The sequence below is a fragment of the Eucyclogobius newberryi genome, unplaced genomic scaffold (genome assembly GCF_026437365.1).
Source record: "Eucyclogobius newberryi isolate DKJ021-1_F unplaced genomic scaffold, fEucNew1.0.hap1 SCAF_13, whole genome shotgun sequence".
Classification (NCBI taxonomy): Eukaryota; Metazoa; Chordata; class Actinopteri; order Gobiiformes; family Gobiidae; genus Eucyclogobius; species Eucyclogobius newberryi.
In genome coordinates, this window is record NW_027315757.1 from 15,571,097 (window position 1) to 15,592,207 (window position 21,111).

At 43.7% G+C, this 21,111-nt stretch overlaps 1 protein-coding gene across 2 annotated transcripts; it reads left to right on the top strand.

The window, feature by feature from the left end:
• Positions 1–929: 929 nt before the first annotated feature.
• ift70 (intraflagellar transport 70) lies at positions 930–20,490 on the top strand. Of its 2 annotated transcripts, XM_072442689.1 has the most exons (20): positions 930–1,045; positions 1,771–1,836; positions 2,311–2,520; positions 7,118–7,174; positions 7,867–8,002; positions 8,136–8,240; positions 8,376–8,504; positions 9,894–9,943; positions 10,454–10,606; positions 12,388–12,453; positions 12,530–12,583; positions 12,988–13,053; positions 13,151–13,227; positions 13,641–13,848; positions 15,308–15,355; positions 16,432–16,503; positions 16,728–16,831; positions 17,427–17,505; positions 19,036–19,165; positions 19,471–20,490. In XM_072442689.1, exons 1-20 carry the CDS (start codon positions 998–1,000, stop codon positions 19,605–19,607), a joined length of 1,995 nt encoding a protein of 664 aa, XP_072298790.1. In that variant the 5' UTR covers positions 930–997; the 3' UTR covers positions 19,608–20,490. The 2 variants fall into 2 exon arrangements, with proteins under 2 accessions (XP_072298790.1, XP_072298791.1); XM_072442690.1 differs by lacking the exon at positions 15,308–15,355 and having other exon boundaries at positions 19,471–19,714.
• The last annotated feature ends 621 nt before the right edge of the window (positions 20,491–21,111 follow it).

Consider the following 21,111-nt stretch of genomic DNA (forward strand, 5'->3'; position numbering starts at 1 on the left):
TGGGTGAAGTGTCTGGGGAGGAGGAAGTGTGGGAGTCCCTGCTTAGACTGGAGCCCCTGCGACCCGGCCCTGGATAAGCAGGAGAAGATGGATGGATGGATGTTTATTTTTATATTTATATTTAATTTTAATGGTCTTTCATCCATCTAGACTAAAATAAGTTTTTGTCAAGATCTAATTGATGAAAATGTCATGTTAACTTCATTTGCCAAATCGTGACAGTTTTATTCAACCTGAAGTGTTTTATTTCATACTTTAACTGTGATAAATTGCACGTCGTTGCTTCGCGGAACGTGTCCGGACGAGCTCTTGGATGTTGAGTTTATTTGTGTTCTGGATTCTGGAACTTGGATCGAGTCTCCGCGTTTTAGGAGGGGAATTTCTTTTTATTAATTTATTATTACTTTTTATTTACCTCTGGAGTAAAGTGAATATCTTAGAGTGTGACGTGAGTGTGGAGCAGAGCCAGACACGGTGGAACAAGTCACCGCAGGAGCTAATATGTGGAGAGAGGAAGCGTTTAGTTTAAATAATACATCGCATATTACAGAAGGGGAGTTTAAGATGTAATTACAATTTTTAAGAGGAAACAAAACTGTTAAAGCCGATGTAAAGTTCGTGTAGAAACGTAGACACTCCGGTACAGCAGGGGGCGCAACATGCAGCTAAACGTTGTTTCCACCCGCCAGAAAAGCACAAGAAGAAGAAGAATGTCGCGGTTACGCTCCGCTCTGAGACATCGTCGTCATGGCAACGGCACTCGCAGAAAGTATACACATGTAGCTGTAGAATTTGAATGTTCTTTTCTGCGCGAGTATTTGCTTTGAAGCGTGTTGTACGTGGAGGCGCTGCCGTGGGTGAAGCTTCCTCCCGGTGCAGCTCTGCGGGTGAGACACTCTGGACTAAACGGACGCTCTTGTGGGGTTTTTTGGGACATTTTGCGCGAATAAACCACGTTCTTCTCACTTTTAGCCGCTGTAACACCTCGTCTGACGCCATGACGGCCATAAAGGACGGAGAATACACGGCCACGATCTACAAACTGGTAAAATGTGACGGTTTTAGCTCCGCGTTAGCCACCGAGCCCCGAGCTAACATGCTAACACGCTAAAGCTAAGATACAAAACACCACCTTCTGCTGATGATCCATGTTTTCCAGTGTTTCCCATAAGTTCACGCTGAGGCTTTGTGTCCAGGCAATCCGTATATAATATTATTACAATTTTTAATAATATTATTGACTACATTTTGTATAAGTTTATGTCTTTATTTTGTCTGTTTTATGGAACTGTTTTTATTGTTTTCTGGTAATTTATCGTTGCTTTTTTTGAATGCAAAATATATGTAATTTATTCCCTCATTTCACCAAAAAATAAAAGGCTAAATATTCAAATTTACTATTATATTTTTAAAGTTACCTCTAACTATATATTTATGACAAATCAAGCCAAAAACTCTTGAAATTAAAGCAGTTTGGACAGAGAGAGATTAAATAAAATACAAATACATTGACGCAGACAAGTAACAACCACAATAAACAATCTCATTCAAATACATTCTCAATCCGTACGCCCAAAAAATAAATAAAGTTAAATTTAAAAAAGCAAACCCACAGTTGCTAACATTTTTTAATCCCAGTTTATTGCTCAGCTTGTTTTGGAGTAACTATGGAAGCATCGTTATCTTTTTCTGATTATGGGAAACTGTTTCGGAGTCAACATGCAACAACATTAAATTAAACATCTTACCTTTGTAACGTTTGTGTTTTAGATTAAAGAAAGTCAGTATGTGGACGCCATTCACATCCTGAACGGACAACTACAGAAACACACCAAGGTGAGGTCTTTAAAGTGTTCTTTATGTAACACTTGTTGCAACAATGTACTGACTTTCTGTCTGTCCGGGATTACCGTATTTTCCGGACGTCGCACCAGCCAAAAAATGCATAATTGAGAAGACAAAAACATATAAATTGCACTGGAGTATGAAATGCGGTTGCAAGTGTGAAAATAACAAATAATATCACATACAAGTAGCTCCGGAGTATAAGTATAAATATAAGTATAAATCGCACCCCGGGCCAAAACTATGAAAAAAGGTGTGATATCTTATAGTCCGGAAAATACGGTACTTGAGCCAAATTTGACCAAATGTCTAAATTCAGATTTCAGAATTAAAAGTATTCGACCAGTAGAAGAAACAAATGATTAAAAGTAAATAATCTAATAATAACTAAAAAATAAGAAAATATATGAATACATTAGAAATCTTAACCATGTTTAAACTGACCTGCTGGTGGCGCTGTTGCAGTCCCGCGCGGCGCTCTCGTTGCTAGGATACTGTTACTACCAGCTGCAGGACTTCTCCAGCGCCGCCGAGTGCTACGAGCAGCTCACGACGCTGCACCCGGACGTGGAGGACTACAAAGTGTACTACGCCCAGTCGCTGTACAAGGCCGGGGCGTATCCCGAGGCAACCAAGGCGTCCTTCGCCCTGGACACGCCCAGCAGCCACACCAAGGTATGTCTGCCGGCCAATCAGGGCTTACTTCTCTTCTCTCAACACTGGACAAACTCTTCTAGAAATAGGGTTAGGGTTTTTTATCATAAAGCTGCGTTTCTTTTCTCTCTCTTTTTTTAATTATTTTATTTTAACAAAAAACTCTGAAATAACTTTTTTCTGTTGAACATTCTTGAATCAGTTTGTTGATGATGCAGTTGTAATCCAGAGCGTGACACGAACAGCTCGTCATCATTTATGCTCCAGGACAAAACCTTAGACTTTTTATTTATTAATTATTCCTTTTTATGTGTTAAAAATAAACTATGAGCTGCTGAACGTGTTAAATATTAAAATAAAGTCATAACTCTCTTCTGTTCAGTCACGTCAGTCAAACTGGGATGAATCAGGCTCAGTTTGACCTCCAAAACAGAAAATACACAAATTCACATAAAATAGAAGTTAAAAAGTGAATAGGACTTTTATATAGATTATACCTGGACTTTATTTTGAAAGTCCATGAATCTAAAGGCAAGGCAAGGCAAGGCAAGGCAAGTTTATTTGTAGAGCACATTTCATACACAAGGCAATTCAAAGTGCTTCACAGCAGGAAAAATGCATTCAAATCACAAAGAAATTACAGAAATACAATAAAATTAACTAAATTAAAAATTATCAATCCAACTGATTTTCTAAACTAATAAAATCACAAACAAAAGAGAAGAGTGCAAAGAAAAAATCCTTTTAGTCATATGCGCAGCTAAACAAAACAGTTTTTAGCTTAGATTTGAACATTGTCAGAGTAGAAGCCTGTCTCACATCTTCAGGAAGACTGTTCCAGATTTTAGCTGCATAAAACTGAAACGCAGATTCCCCATGTTTTGTCCTGACTCTGGGCACCAGCAGGAGGCCGGTCCCTGAGGTCCTCAGAGTCCGAGATGGTTCATATGGCACTAACATATCCAAGATGTACTTTGGTGCTAGGCCATGGAGAGACTTGTACACAAGCAGAGCTGCTTTAAAGTCTATTCTCTGAGCCACAGGGAGCCAGTGCAGAGACCTGAGAACAGGACTAATGTGATCATACTTCCTGGTTCTAGTCAGGACCCGAGCAGCAGCGTTCTGGATGTACTGCAGCTGTTTTACAGCTCGTTTGGAGAGGCCAGTGAGCAGGCCGTTACAGTAGTCTAATCTACTGGAGACAAACGCATGTACAAGTCTCTCTAAATCTGCTTTTGACACTATATTTTTGATTTTGGCAATGTTTTTTAGATGGTAAAAAGCTGCTGATGTTATTGATTTGACGTGGCTATTAAAGTTCAAGTCTGAGTCCATTATTACCCCCAGATTTCTAATTTGGTTTGTAGGTTTTAGAGCGAGACTCTGGAGGTGACCGCTAACACTTTCTCTTTGTTTCTGTGGGCCAAAAACGATTATTTCAGTCTTGTCTGAGTTCAGCTGGAGAAAGTTGTTTTGCATCCACAAACTGATCTGTTGGATGCAGTGACAGAGTGAATCTACTGGTCCATATTCACCTGCCGATAGTGAAACATAGATCTGAGTGTCGTCTGCATAATTGTGATAGGACACATTTTCACTGCGTATCAACTGACCCAACGGCAGCATGTAGAGGTTGAACAGAAGGGGACCCAGGACTGACCCTTGGGGCACTCCACAGGTCAGGGTCATGTGGTCTGAGACACAGCTACCAATTTCAACAAAGTACTTCCTGTCTTCCAGATAGGACCTTAACCAGTTTAGGGCAGTGCCAGTGATGCCCACCCAGTCCTCTAGTCTCTGTAAGAGGATCCCATGATCGACAGTGTCAAAAGCAGCACTCAGATCTAACAGAATTAAGACTGAGGCTTTGCCCGTGTCAGTGTTCAGGCGGATGTCATTTGTCACCTTGACAAGAGCAGTCTCAGTGCTGTGATGAGGTCTAAAACCTGACTGAAAAACATCAAATGAGTTGTTTATTAAGAGGAAATCTGTGAGCTGTTGGTAAACAACCTTTTCAAGGACTTTGCCCCAAAATGGCAGATTAGAGATGGGCCGGTAATGACTCAGTACTGCGGCATCAAGACTGCTCTTCTTTAGGAGAGGCTTTATGACCGCAGTTTTCAAAGACATTGGGAATGTTCCAGATTGAAGCGACATGTTAACTATGTGAGTGAGTGGTGCTAACAAACTGTTCAGCACAGACTTTAGAAATTTGGTGGGTAACACATCAAGGCAGCATGTAGATGAACTCAGACTGGTGATGATCTCATTGACAGTTTTGTCAGTTACTGGTGCAAAGTGAGTCAGCTCTAAGTGTCTTGGTGGTTTTAGGGTAATTTTTTGCATTGTGGGATTTATAGCATTTTTAATGCCCTGAACTTTGTCATTAAAGAATAATGCAAACTCATTACACTTGGATGTGGAAATGAGTTCTAACGGCAGCTGAGCTGGAGGGTTTGTTAATCTGTTTACTGTGGCAAACAGGACACGCGAGTTGTTACTGCAGCTTCCAATTATTTCAGAAAAATATCTTTCCCTAGTTCTACATAAGATTAGGTTGTACATATTCAGCTTTTCTTTGTAAATCTCTTTTTGAACCTGGAGCTTTGACTTGCGCCATTTCCGTTCGGCCCTGCGGCACTCCCTTTTCTGTGCCCTGACCGAATCATCATTTCTCCACGGCGCCTTCTGCTTATTTTTAACCATTTTAGCCTTTATAGGGGCGATGGTGTCCAGAACATTCAAAACACTAGATGTAACAGAGTTCAACAAATCATTTACATTAGAACATGAGACATTTTCGAAGTTTATCATTTCCATAAACAGTGCACCTGTGCCATCACTTATGTGTCTCCTCTGAACAACTGCAGGACCAACCGGAGGTTTGGGAGAAACAGACAGGTCAAAGAAGACACAGAAATGATCAGACAGAGCAACATCGATCACATTAACATTTGAAATATTTACCCCCTTTGTAATTATGAGATCTAGAGTGTGTCCTTTGCTGTGGGTGGGGCCTCTCACATGCTGAGTAAGACTGAAGGTTTCAAGGACAGCATCAAGCTCTTTAGCGTTTCTGTCACAAATATTATCAACATGCACATTGAAATCACCTGTAATGACCAAACCATCAAAGTCTGTGCATATGACTGAAAGCATCTCAGTAAAATCATCAATAAAACTTTGGCAGTGCTGGGGAGGCTTGTATAAAACAATGAAGAGAATGGATGGAGACCGTTTTAGCTCCATTTTAAAGGATACATACTCAAATGTTTAAAACACCCCAAAAGACAACCTGCGGGTAATTATTTCATCTCTAAAGACAGCACAGACTCCACCCCCTTTTTTGTTTTCTCGTGTTTCAGATTCAAACGTAAAGTTGGGTGGAGCAGATTCTATCAGAACTACATTTCCTGTGTTTTTGTCAAGCCATGTTTCAGTTAAAAACATAAAATCAAGATTATAAGAAGAAATAAAATTATTAAAAAGAAATAAGCTCAAAATACAATTTTATATGTATATGTTATTTATCAGAATATAGAACAACAAAAAAAGCAAGAACACAACAACAGCACAATAAATAATGATAAAATAAATACAATAAATAAAATTAAATACAATAAATATGATAAATAAGATAAATAAAAATAAATAAGATAAGATAAAATAAAAAATAAATAAAAACAAGCCCAAACTAGTGTCAGATCACCAGTTTTACTCTGACTTATATTTACCAGAGAAAATCTAAGCAGGATTTAGATTGTGATTTAGTTTTTATTGCTGCGTCGCTTGTGAAGGTTCAGAAGCAGCTTCAGTTTGAACTGGAGCTCATTTTTTGTTACACGTTTTAGGATAAATCAGCCGCAATTATACGTTTTATTTAAGCTACATCGAAAGAAATAATAATTTTATTCCTGTAAAGACGTACTTTCAGAAAAACGTTGAATGTGCGTCAGTTTAATGTCCCGCCGTGTCTGATTGTTAAAAAATAACCTTATAGAATGGGACCGTTACATCATGTTTAAACTTAAACTATAGAAACATTAGGTCATTATGGTGCATTGGTTACGCTTGCTTTGCCTGGAATGTTCCACAATCTGTAACGACGTATCCATCTTCCATTTCATACCGTTTTGTTTCACATTTCATCGCACACTCCACCTTAAAACTTACATCCTGCCTTTATTTTTGATGAGCATATGATGAAAAAGGCTGCAAAATGACGGCAAACATATCAAATATCTCTGGGCTTATTGTGATTCTTTCCTTGACGCCCGTTTCGCCCTGAGCTGCAGTGACACTAAACGTAATTAAAAACATGAAAAATGATCTGGCGTTTTGCTGAGCCGCGCGGTCTGTTTACAAAAAAACATTAATTACAGGAGTGAGAAACTGCGCCCCGAGGTACACGCCATATGCTGAAGTCCATTTACCAAACTATAGTACGACGCAACGGTTTGAACGTGAATCTGTGACACGACACGTAGACATCTTCTACGACTCGAGCTAAGACACCGGCGCCTTCGCTCCCGTGACGACGCAGCGGTTTGAACGTGAATCTGTGACACGAGACGCTGGCATGTTCCCTGTCTAAACGTTTGCCTTATTTTTGGCGCAGATGGTGAAATTACAGGCGAGCATCAAACACTGTGAAGAGGATTATTCTGCGGCCAAGGTACAAACTAAAACACAATCTCCAGCCGTCTGACATTCACTGCATCACACCATTTTCACCACGTTTTCATGAACAAATAAGGCCTTTTTATGTGTAAAATACCTCAAAATGTCACATATTTGGGACATGTTTCTCCTTTTAAAATGAATGGGTTTGTGTCTTTACGATGATTTTTTTTTTACAAAGAATGGAGCGGGCATTTTCTAACCTCAAAATTGTACTTGAGCTGCACAAACAGTACAATTTTGTGGTCAAGTATGCAATATATCTAAATAAAAGGTACAATCTGTCAAATGTTTTGTTAAAGTCCAAAATATATAAAATCTTCATCCTAGTTTTACTTCCGTTAAGTTGCAGTTTGTGAAGACATTTAGACAAATCAAACTACAGAAAGTAGAGCTGCGTTCTAAACAGAATCCCTCTGTGATGTCATCAATGTGCGACACTTAACTCAACTGACAGTTTAAACCATCGCTCAACAAAATATTGTGTTATTCAGTCATATTATCTGTACGATCTACATCATAATGGCCTAACCGGGGACGAATAAGCAACATTTTGTGAAATCTGAAATATAATCATGTTTTGTCAAAGGTCACACAAACTTTAAGTACAAGATTGTAGTTTTATCTCTTCTCTCCACGCGCTCCGGAGCTAACCTTCTTCCCCGCTCTGAACCGTCTGACCTGCAGGCTTTGCTGGAGCAGTTGCCCCAGGACGACCCCGACTACATCTTCAACACCGGCTGCCTGCTCTACATCGACGGGAAGTACGAGGAGGCGTGTAAGAAGTTCAGTTCGGCCCTGCAGGTCCTGGGGAACGTGCCCGGTAAGAGTCACGAGGGACTGAAATCATTTTCAATGGCAAAGTTAATGTTCATTAAAAAAAATCATGATTTGCCCTCTAAACTCTATAATTAGTTGACACTCTCTTACTAGCTGAACCTTGTGTGTTTTCACAGCTCTGTCCTACAACATCGCTCTGTGCTACTACAGCCTGAAGAATTACACCCAGGCTTTGAAATACATCAGTGAAATCATCGAGCAAGGGATCAGAGAGCACCCAGGTAAGCCCCTCCCACCCAAGTAAGCCCCTCCTGCCTGGCATCACATGACCGCATTCTGGATATCCTTCAGGAACAGTATTCTGGATCATGTCTGTATTCCACAATGGTGATAAAGCGTGCGTGTGTCTGTTCCAGAGCTGAGTGTGTGCATGACCACAGAGGGCATCGATTACCACAGCGTGGGCAACACTCTGGTGCTGCACCAGACGGCGCTCATCGAGGCCTTTAACCTGAAAGCAGCCATTCAGTACCAGCTCAAGAACCGTGAGACTCTTTATCTCTGTTTACCGCCTCCTGAAACACTCCTGTAGGGGGAGCTCTAGTTTGGACTCTGGGTTTCAATTAAAACCATTAACAATTCAAAACTACAATTAACCATGTTTTAAATGGTCAGAAGCTCTAAAAATAGCGTCCATAAAAGGAAAACGTCGACCAAATTAAAGACATAAATAGAGCCTTTTGTCAGAATCAGAAAAGGTTTATTTTCGTTGTCAGACTGGAACTTGCTTTGGTGCAACATTCAACGATGAGCAATAATAATTACATCATGGTTAAAGTGGCTGTAACTAACGGTAATCAATTATTGAAATGACCAATGAAAGTAAAGACGTACGCCTCAGTGTCAGGACAAAACAGCATTAACTCCAACATGCAGGAATCAATCAAACTTTGAGTAAAATGTGACCCCTTTAATATTTATGTCGGGGATAAAATCGAGGCGTAGTGCGCACTTTAATTACTTTTTACTAAAATATTTTAAGCGGTTTGAATTTTATATCAAGCGGTCGTCTTGGCAGATCTGACTGTATTCAGGTTAACATTTTATTTAAATCATTTCAAACGCACAAACCTTTGGACTAATCTAAAAACCAGACGACTGAAATAATGATGAGTCGACTCCCCAGAACGGCGGCAGATTGTTGGCGTTGGTGGATGAAACGCAGCGAGTTTGAAAAAATATTGGAACTAAATAATATCTGTTTTTTAATATTTCGTACGAAATCGGTCGATACTAGGACCGATAAAACATGACAAACCTGCATTCTTTTAAGCTGTGAGTGCGCTCGCCGCTCCACAGATCTGACGTGTAACTCCTTATAGGTTATACGGGCCCGGATACAAACACAGGAAATCAATCAATCATCTCATCAATGTTTCACTCCGTCTAATGCTTCATAATCGTTTAAAGGGCGTATGTTTTTCTCATTATTAACTCGTTTGTTGGGACAGACCCGTGGTAAATATGTATCATTTTACACCATTCAAGTGGCAGTTTATGAAGAAAAATGAAAACAAAAGTTGAACATTACAAGAAGTAGAGCCATGTTCTTTAACGGAATCCTTTTGTGATCCTTTTCAATAAGCGTCGGAAATTCCAGGTCCAGTTACACACAACTGACATAACAGTTTAACAATAATGAAACAGATTTAAGGTGCTATCCGTTCATCAAATTCATACATATTTTGCAGTCTATATGGATGTTGGCCCTTGTTTACGAGCGGTTGCTAGGTAACAGTTGTGGAAATACCTATTATAACGTACGCGCAAGGAAAATTGCGCAATAAAATCTGAAATATATGCACTTTAAAACCCGGTAGTGTGGAACATGGAGCAATGACGAACTCGTAACGTGTCTGATGTTCTCTGTTCAGTGAAAGGCGCTCAGGAGGCTCTGACGGACATGCCGCCCCGATGCGAAGAGGTAACGCTTCCTTTTCATCATTTTCACTCTCATCACAACCGCCCACTGTTACTTTGAACTCCTCCCACCAGTACTGAGCTCCTCCCACAATCGCCCCTGCTCGTTTCTGCCGCTGATTTATGTAAACGTGTTGTGTGTGAAAGACAAATTCATTCCATTCCGTTTCGGTCCAGAAGAGAACGCCTAATTTAACGTACGCCGACGACCTTCAGACGCCGATTTGTGACCGACGTGTGAAAAACGGCGCGCGGTTTGAGAGAGAGAAAAGGCGTTTTATCGAGGCCGTTTATGTCGTGAAAATGTCAGGCTTGTTTTGTCGCCGTCGCTCAGAGGTTGAAAACACAAATCATCTTTTTATCTGCAATACTGTACCGAGGTATTTACCGCCCCCTAGTGGACAACCATCTGTATCGCCTCTTCCACTCAGACCACCGTGATGTTATAACCTCTGTACCGTCTCTTCCACTCAGACCACCGTGATGTCATAACTTGGTGTTGTTATGTGTGAAGGAGCTGGACCCGGTGACGCTGCATAACCAGGCCCTGCTGCACATGGACTCCAAGCCCAGCGAAGGGTTCGAGAAGCTGGCCTTCCTCCTGCAGCAGCCGACCTTCCCCCCGGTCACCTTCGGAAACCTGCTGCTGCTCTACTGCAAACACGAGGTACACACGTGAAGTACACACTACTGCAAACACGAGGTACACGCGTGAAGTACACACTACTGCAAACAAGAGGTACATACGTAAAGTACACACTACTACAAACACGAGGTACACACGTGAAGTACACTCTACTGCAAACACGAGGTACACGTTTACCACACGTGAAGTACACACTACTGCAAACACGAGGTACACGCGTGAAGTACACACTACTGCAAACACGAGGTACACGTTTACCACACGTGAAGTACACACTACTGCAAACACGAGGTACACGCGTGAAGTACACACTACTGCAAACACGAGGTACACGTTTACCACACGTGAAGTACACACTACTGCAAACACGAGGTACACGCGTGAAGTACACACTACTGCAAACACGAGGTACATACGTAAAGTACACACTACTACAAACACGAGGTACACGCGTGAAGTACACACTACTGCAAACACGAGGTACACGTTTACCACACGTGAAGTACACACTACTGCAAACACGAGGTACACGCGTGAAGTACACACTACTGCAAACACGAGGTGCACGTTTACCACACGTGAAGTACACACTACTGCAAACACGAGGTACACGCGTGAAGTACACACTACTGCAAACACGAGGTACATACGTAAAGTACACACTACTACAAACACGAGGTACACGCGTGAAGTACACACTACTGCAAACACGAGGTACACGTTTACCACACGTGAAGTACACACTACTGCAAACACGAGGTACACTTTTACCACACGTGAAGTACACGATAGTGCAAACACGAGGCACACACGTAAAGTACACACTACTGCAAACACGAGGTACACTTTTACCACACGTGAAGTACACGATAGTGCAAACACGAGGCACACACGTAAAGTACACACTACTGCAAACACGAGGTACACGCGTGAAGTACACTCTACTGCAAACACGAGGTACACGCTTACCACACATAAAGTACACACTACTGCAAACACAAGGTACACGCTTACCACACATGAAGTACACACTACTGCAAACACGAGGTACACGCTTACCACACGTGAAATACATGACTGCAAACACGAGGTACACGCTTACCACATGTGAAGTACACTCTACTGTGAACAGTAACATAAGTACATCAAGATTTTAGGTTAATAATAACGGCTGAAGAAAAGAAAACTCCAAAAGACGTCCTGATGTTAGCCCCGCCTCGTCATAGTGATAAGCCCCGCCTCGTCATAGTGATAAGCCACGCCTCCTCATAGTGATAAGCCCCGCCTCTTCTCAGTGACATTTCATTACATGTTTTTGTTTTGGAAAATGGTCCACGTGACATTTTAGAGCTCTACATGTGTCACTCAGAGTTCACATTTTGGAAGCATCTCATCTGGGCACAGAGCAGTGGGCGGGGCTAGGGTGTAGGTGAAAACGGACACTTTCTGAGCACTCGTGTCTCAGTTGCAGTACAAAACTGAATTAAGTGAAACGTGCCAGAATCAATCGAAATACAACAGGGAGCAAGATAACGATTAGGGAAAGTCAAGTTTATTATACATGTTTATTATATTTTTGCTTTTATACAAATGGTTCCTTTAATCCCTCTGTAGTATCTAGTGTAGCCCTCCAGTGGTTTTGTAGGTCGGCATGTTCCACCATCTTGTGAAGCGGCAGGAACTGTCACCGTCTGGACTTCCTGTGGTTCGAGTCTCACTGGAAACCTCCCCAGGACCCGAGTCTGTTTAATTAAACCATGTGCTAAATGGCGCCCCCTGCTGTGCTCCTCTCGCCCCTTCAGTATTTCGACCTGGCAGCGGACGTCCTGGCAGAGAATGCCCATCTCACCTACAAATTCCTCTCTCCCGTGAGTGACAACGCGATGAACCTTTGCCCCGCACACGTATGTTCTGCTGTTTAAATTCCTCTCCTTCTTTCCACAGTACATGTACGAGTTCTTGGATGCGTTGCTCACCTGCCAAACGGCACCAGAAGAGGTAAAAAGAAGTATTCGTATCCCAAAATATATATGTAGATGTGTTTTTTTTTACTTTTTGGGGGATATTTTGAACCAGAACACATGGGTCGCTTGAAAAAAGGGCCTTAATTTAAAAATGTTCTGGGTTACGAATCCTTATGGCTTATTAATTCATAGTTATTTGATAAATGGTGACAGCAGTTGATAGAAGTGTTTCCCCAGAAATGTTTAATTATTTGGTGATCCGTCATAGTGCTTTGTTTCAACTTTCTGAATGGATAAGTGATGATATTGTCGAACAAACAGACGGATTAGGAGTACTTCACATGTAGTTTTAGAAAAGATTTACCTAAAATTAGTGTCGATACCTCAAAACGTTGTATTCACGTTCATAACCGTTTTTGTTTTCTGTGCCGTCTTCAGGCTTTCAGGAAGTTCGATGAAATGAACGGCAAACTGACAGAGCAGCTTCGCAAAGTGGCCAAACAGGTGAAGCGCTGTAATATTTCAGCGCTGTAACGTTGTCATCGTCGTGTGATTGAGTCGAGCTGCTTGAGTCTGACTCGTTCTGTCTCTGGTTTTGAAGCTGCAGGAGGCTCGTTTGGCCAGAGACGACGACGGCCAGAAGAGGGCGCTGCTCGAGTACGACCAGATGCTGGAGAAGTGAGAACAGACTTCTAGATCCTCTTCTAATGATTGTGTCCTTCTAACAGTTTATTTTCTATTGCAAAGAATGGGGAGGAACTTTAGCTCCATAAAAGTTACTTGTGGCACAGTATTTAATATATTTGTAGAAAAAATAAGAATATATTTGTATTCAACCTAAAAATCTGTATTTTGCCATCATTACGCATGCCTAGTGTCTTTAAGAAACGTCCTTTTACATAAACAAATAATGTAAAGTCCAATAGCAAATGTGTTTGAAGCAGCTCTGCCATCACTCACATGTATCCGAGTACTTTTACTTTGACAAAACCACCTGGAACTTTCAGATTTTGTGACATTCTGAGGTTAATCCCAGTTTCTTGTCTCAGAATAACTTGTACTGAAGTACTAGTACTGCCTGTGTCTTCCAGATACATCGTGGTGTTGATGGCTCAGGCCAAAATCTACTGGAACCGCGAGAACTTCCAGATGGTGGAGAAGATCTTCCATAAGTCTGTGGAGGTCTGCACCGAGGACGACACGTGGAAGCTCAACGTGGCCCACGTGCTCTTCATGCAGAACAAGTACAAGGAGGCCATCGGCTTCTACGAGCCCATCGTCAAGAAGCACTACGACAGCGTGAGTGGCTGAAACGGGGTGAAACAGAGGGTGAAACAGAGGGTGAAACAGAGGGTGAAACAGAGGGTGAAACAGAGGGTGAAACAGAGGGTGAAACGGAGCACTACGACAGCGTAAGTGGGTTAAACAGAGGGTGAAACCGGTTTTATGTTTTTCGTCACATTAAGTAGTGTTGGCTGTAATGACTAACTCCTCCCCCTTCTCTTAAGTCTGGGCTTCCGTGGCCGCGTGTTCCTCGTGTGTTCCTCGTGTGTTCCTCGTGTGTTCCTCGTGTGTTCCTCGTGTGTTCCTCGTGTGTTCCGCGTGTGTTCCTCGTGTGTTCCTCGTGTGTTCCGCGTGTGTTCCGCACGTGTTCCTCGCGTGTTCCGCGCGTGTTCCGCGCGTGTTCCTCGCGTGTTCCGCGCGTGTTCCTCGCGTGTTCCGCTGTGTTCCTCGCGTGTTCCTCGCGTGTTCCTCGTGTGTTCCTCGCGTGTTCCTCGCGTGTTCCTCGCGTGTTCCTCGCGTGTTCCGCGTGTGTTCCGCGTGTGTTCCTCGTGTGTTCCGCGTGTGTTCCTCGTGTGTTCCGCGTGTGTTCCGCGTGTGTTCCTCGTGTGTTCCGCGTGTGTTCCTCGTGTGTTCCTCGTGTGTTCCTCGTGTGTTCCGCGTGTGTTCCGCGTGTGTTCCGCGTGTGTTCCTCGTGTGTTCCGCGTGTGTTCCTCGCGTGTTCCGCGTGTGTTCCTCGCGTGTTCCGCGCGTGTTCCTCGTGTGTTCCGCGTGTGTTCCTCGTGTGTTCCTCGTGTGTTCCGCGTGTGTTCCGCGTGTGTTCCTCGTGTGTTCCTCGTGTGTTCCTCGTGTGTTCCGCGTGTGTTCCGCGTGTGTTCCTCGTGTGTTCCGCGTGTGTTCCTCGTGTGTTCCGCGTGTGTTCCTCGCGTGTTCCTCGCGTGTTCCTCGCGTGTTCCTCGCGTGTTCCGCGCGTGTTCCGCGCGTGTTCCGCGCGTGTTCCGCGCGTGTTCCGCGCGTGTTCCGCGCGTGTTCCGCGCGTGTTCCGCGCGTGTTCCGCGCGTGTTCCGCGCGTGTTCCGCGCGTGTTCCGCGCGTGTTCCGCGCGTGTTCCGCGCGTGTTCCGCGCGTGTTCCGCGCGTGTTCCGCGCGTGTTCCGCGCGTGTTCCGCGCGTGTTCCGCGCGTGTTCCTCGCGTGTTCCTCGCGTGTTCCGCGCGTGTTCCGCGCGTGTTCCTCGCGTGTTCCTCGCGTGTTCCTCGCGTGTTCCTCGCGTGTTCCTCGCGTGTTCCTCGCGTGTTCCTCGCGTGTTCCTCGCGTGTTCCTCGCGTGTTCCGCGCGTGTTCCTCGCGTGTTCCGCGCGTGTTCCGCGCGTGTTCCGCGCGTGTTCCTCGCGTGTTCCGCGCGTGTTCCTCGCGTGTTCCGCGCGTGTTCCGCGTGTGTTCCGCGTGTGTTCCTTGTTGACCTGAGCCTGTTGTTTCAGATGGAGCAGTGTAACATTCAGGAGTGTCCGTGCAAATGCAAACCCTCGGTAAAGCTGTGTGTTTCTGAGTGTGTTTCTGTCTCAGACGCATGCTTTTCACACTCGACTCTCACTTATCTTTGATCTGAGCAACACCGTCGTCATCGGCGACGGGTTCACGCTTCGATCGGCTTAATTCAGATTTGTCTTTTTGATTAATCACGACGAACGGATGATTTGGTTTGATGCTGCTCAGTGACTCGCCTGGTGGAGCTGAAATCCACACGACTTTTATAGAGCTGCACAATATTGTATTATAATATTTATAATAATATGAGAAGTGCATCAGTATTAATATCAGTGTGATATTTTAACACTACCGTATTTTCCGGACTATAAGTCGCACCAGCCAAAAAATGCATAATAGAGAAGAAAAAAAACATATATAAGTTGCACTGGAGTATGAAATGCAGATGCAAGTGTGAAAATAACAAATAATATCACATATAAGTATAAATCGGCCAAAACTATGAAAAAGGGTGCGACTTATAGTCTGGAAAATACAGTAATTTTGCCCTTGATAAGAAGGAAAAAAAAAAAAAAATCTGCCTTTTGTCGTGATATATTTAGTTTGCTGCAACATGAATTATTGCATGAGTTTTTCCTCTAGAAGTGAAACAATTATTGAACTAATCATGATTAGTCGACACAATTATTGTCTCATTATCTGGAGACATATAATACAGACTTAAACACAAGCATAAAGACGTGTGGCAGTATTAAGTCTTTAGACCTTCTTTCTGCGAGGAAAGACGTACATTATATTAAAAATACAGAGAAATATCAGCGTGTGTCATTATTGCGATATCGATACTTTAGCGATATATCGTGCGGCCCTAGTTTCCACCATTTCTCTTTAAATCAAGTCAATTTATTGATGACTGATTCTACAAAAGTACGATTACGTAATGCGCTTGATTCATCGACTGTTTCCACCACAATATGTCTAAAATGTTTCCTGAAGCTGTTTCACAGTGGTGCATGTTCCACAGAAGAGTGTTTTTCAAATCAATATTTCATCCTCAACAATGACTTTTAAACGTGTTGTTTTCATGGTGTTCACAGAGAAATGTCTTTTTGTCCAGATCCTGAACGTGAGCGCCGTGGTGCTGGCAAACCTGTGCGTGTCCTACATCATGACCAGCCAGAACGAAGAGGTGAGTCCAGCTCTTCTTCTGGACGTTCTAAAGCTCCAGCTCGTCTTCCGGACGTTCTAGAGCTCCAGCTTGCCTTCCGGACGTTCTAGAGCTCCAGCTTGCCTTCCGGACGTTCTAGAGCTCCAGCTTGCCTTCCGGACGTTCTAGAGCTCCAGCTCGCCTTCTGGACGTTCTAGGTGCAGTGCGTTCTTTTCTAGCTCAAGTTAAGCTCCTCTCTGTTTCAGGCCGAGGAGCTGATGAGGAAGATTGAGAAAGAGGAAGAGCAGATTTCATACGACGACCCGGACAAGAAGGTCTTTCACCTGTGCATCGTCAACCTGGTCATCGGGTGAGACATTCAGCAATAGAAGCGTCACTTCTATCTTTTCAAAGGGTTGTAACATTCTTCTTGTCATTATCAAGCATTTTATGTTATGAACAAGCTAAAGTCCGTTAGCCTTTAGCTAAAGTCTGTTAGCCTTTAGCTAAAATCCGTTAGCCTTTAGCTAAAGTCCGTTAGCCTTTAGCTAAAGTCCGTTAGCCTTTAGCTCAGATGTCACGCTTACATGCTAATTATGATCTCAAATAAAACACCAAAAGGTTTTCACACTTTGGGGTTGGTCCCAGGACAAACTCTGGATTATTCACAAAGTGCAAAGTTTTCACTGCTGCTTTATGCTAATGGATAATGCTAACGGCTATAGGAAAAATAAAGTCACTTTGTCCGACATGTTCTTCTTGGATTAGCCGAGCTTTGAACACCGCATCGACTGAATAATACGTCTATGCTGCAGCGTCTTGTCCCCATGGAGACGGATACATTTTAATACTAACAAGGAGAGCGTTGTTTAGCTTTATGACAGTAAATGATGACGAGTGTTTCAGGATTGTATTACATGAAACGCTAAATATAACTGCTAAACGTGAGCCTTCTGCTTCCTCAGAACGCTGTACTGTGCTAAAGGGAACTACGACTTTGGCATCTCTCGTGTCATTAAGAGTCTGGAGCCGTACAACAAGAAGGTCAGTCCATGATTCACACAGATCAACTGCACAGATGCATCGCGCACGGCCATGTGTGAATACATGAAGCTTCAATAGTCTAGAGATTTCCCTGAGCCTGGTTTAAACTAAAGGCGTGAGTATTTTCCGTGCTGTGAATATAAATAGTCTTTGCAGATGCCTGAGCTCCAGCTGCAAAAACATCATCCCACAGGATAAATACACAAGAGTTGTGCAGAGGAACACGCTGTGCAGAGGAACACGCTGTGCAGAGGAACACGCTGTGCAGAGGAACACGCTGTGCAGTGGAACACGCTGTGCAGAGGAACGGAACGCGCTGTGCAGAGGAACGGAACGCGCTGTGCAGAGAAACGGAACGCGCTGTGCAGAGGAACGGAACGCGCTATGTAGAGGAACGGAACGCTGTGTAGAGGAACGGAACGCGCTGTGCAGAGGAACGGAACGCTGTGCAGAGGAACGGAACGAGCTGTGCAGAGGAACGGAACGCTGTGTAGAGGAACGGAACGCGCTGTGCAGAGGAACGGAACGCGCTGTGCAGAGGAACGGAACGCGCTGTGCAGAGGAACGGAACGCGCTGTGCAGAGGAACGGAACGCGCTGTGCAGAGGAACGGAACGCGCTGTGCAGAGGAACGGAACGCGCTATGTAGAGGAACGGAACGAGCTGTGCAGAGGAACGGAACGCTGTGTAGAGGAACGGAACGCGCTGTGCAGAGGAACGGAACGCGCTGTGCAGAGGAACGGAACGCGCTGTGCAGAGGAACGGAACGCGCTGTGCAGAGGAACGGAACGCGCTGTGCAGAGGAACGGAACGCGCTGTGCAGAGGAACGGAACGCGCTGTGCAGAGGAACGGAACGCGCTGTGCAGAGGAACGGAACGCGCTGTGCAGAGGAACGGAACGCGCTGTGCAGAGGAACGGAACGCGCTGTGCAGAGGAACGGAACGCGCTGTGTAGAGGAACGGAACACGCTGTGCAGAGGAAAGTTTCACTGTAGGACATCACACTGTATATATATTTGCAGCAATAACATACTATTAAATTATTTAAAATAACATCTACAATGAAAATGTCAGACCCTCAGATTTATAAGTGAAATGACATCCAAAATGACAAGGTGTTCTCTGGTCTGTTGTACGTTCTCTCATGTGTTCTCTGGTCTGTTGTACGTTCTCATGTGTTCTCTGGTCTGTTGTACGTTCTCTCATGTGTTCTCTGGTCTGTTGTACGTTCTCTCATGTGTTCTCTGGTCTGTTGTACGTTCTCTCATGTGTTCTCTGGTCTGTTGTACGTTCTCATGTGTTCTCTGGTCTGTTGTACGTTCTCTCATGTGTTCTCTGGTCTGTTGTACGTTCTCATGTGTTCTCTGGTCTGTTGTACGTTCTCATGTGTTCTCTGGTCTGTTGTACGTTCTCATGTGTTCTCTGGTCTGTTGTACGTTCTCATGTGTTCTCTGGTCTGTTGTACGTTCTCATGTGTTCTCTGGTCTGTTGTACGTTCTCATGTGTTCTCTGGTCTGTTGTACGTTCTCAGCTGGGCACAGACACGTGGTTCTATGCAAAACGCTGTTTCCTGTCTCTGCTGGAGAACATGTCCAAACACATGATGTTGCTGCAAGACACAGTGGTCCAGGAGTGTGTGCAGTTCCTCCAGCACTGTGAAGGTGAGTTCTGGTTTAGTTCTGGTTTAGTCCTGATTTAGGCCTGGTTTAGTTCTGGTTTAAACCTGATTTAGGCCTGGTTTAGGCCTGGTTTAGGCCTGGTTTAGACCTGATTTAGACCTGGTTTAGGCCTGGTTTAGTCCCGTTTTAGCCCCGGTTTAGTCCCGGTTTAGCACTGGTTTAGCCCTGATTTAGCCCCGGTTTAGCCCTAGTTTAAACGCTTACTGTGTCTGTGTAAAGCAGGATTTGGAGACTGATCTTGTAAAGTGTCTTCATTTCTTTTTGCATTTGTGTCTGTATTTTTTCAGTTTATGGTAAAGAGGTGCCGGCGATCATCGAGTCGCCGCTGGACGAGACGCACGTTCACGTCGGTAAAAACACCGTCACGTACGAGGCCCGGGTTTTAAAGGCGCTTTTCTACGACGTCACCGGGTGGAACAAATGAAACGAGAGTCCGAGGAATGAACTGGATACTCACACATGACGTTAAAGGACAAATATTCTGCTGTATTTGTGTTGTTATCAGCCGTTGATGAGCCAAAACGCACATCCACATAGACTTGGATGGTAAAAAGCTGCTGATGTTATTGATTTGATGTGGCTGTTAAAGTTCAAGTCTGAGTCCATTATTACCCCCAGATTTCTAACTTGGTTTGTAGGTTTTAGAGCAAGACTCAGGAGGTGACGCTAACACTTTCTCTGTGTTTCTGTGGGACAAAGACCATGATTTGAGTCTTGTCTGAGTTCAGCTGGAGAGAGTTGTTTTGCATCCACACACTGACTCTGGCACCAGCAGGAGGCCCTCTGGTACCAGCAGGAGGCCCTCTGGCACCAGCAGGAGGCCCTCTGGCACCAGCAGGAGGCCCTCTGGCACCAGCAGGAAGCCGGTCCACACATCCACACACTGATCTGTTGAATGCAGTGACAGAGTGAAACCACTGGTCCATAGTCACCTGCCGACAGTGAAACATAGATCTGACTCGTCTGCATCATTGTGATAGGACACATTTTCACTGCGTATCAACTGACCTAACGGCAGCATGTAGAGGTGGAACAGAAAGGGTCCCAGAACTGACCCTTGGGGCTCCCCCTGTCTTCCAGATAGGACCTTAAACAGATTAGATTTGTGCCAGTGATGCCCGCCCAGTCCTCTAGTCTCTGTAAGAGGGTCCCACGCTTCGAAAAAAAGAATATCTCGCACATTTACCTGTGTTAGCACATTTTTGATGGTTTGAATAATATTTTCTGAAAACATAAAAAAACGAGACCTTTCTATCACCCACTTTCAGATCATTATTTGAGTTTGAATACAAGTTTTTTATTTGTAAAGTTTGGAGTGAAATCAAAGCTTTGCACATTCACAAAGATCCACAAATCCAATTGTCTGTTTGTTGTTAACTACATTTACATTATTTTGTGATACAGTAGAAATATTGATGTAAAATAAAAAAATATTTATGTAAAATAAAAACGGCCTTGTTTTTTGATTCAAAGAAGCAGAAGGAAAAACTACCCAGTATGCATATTCTGAGATGAACTGGTTCTGTTAAGTCCGGGTTTAGGGCCAGGTTTGTCTTCCTTTGTCCTGTTTTAATCTTAAAAGAATAAAGAATAATAATAAAGTCTAAGACGTACAACTACAGTAGGTGGCGGTAATGTAACAGTTGGATACCAACTGCGATAAAACGCCAAAGAAGAAGAAGACGGCTTAGGCCGAGGCCCTGTAATATTGTTATGCAAGATTACATAAGAACATTACGGTTGTTATGCATTCTTGCATAACAACCGTCACGTGATGTCAGTATTCAGTGTCACAAAAGTTCTAAGATTCTAGAACGTTACTTTAGATACCCTCATCTACATACCCTCATCTACATTGAGTCTTGGCAGGACTTCGACCCCAAAAAGTCTGAAGACTAAAGGAATAAAGTCTGGCGGTAATGCAACAC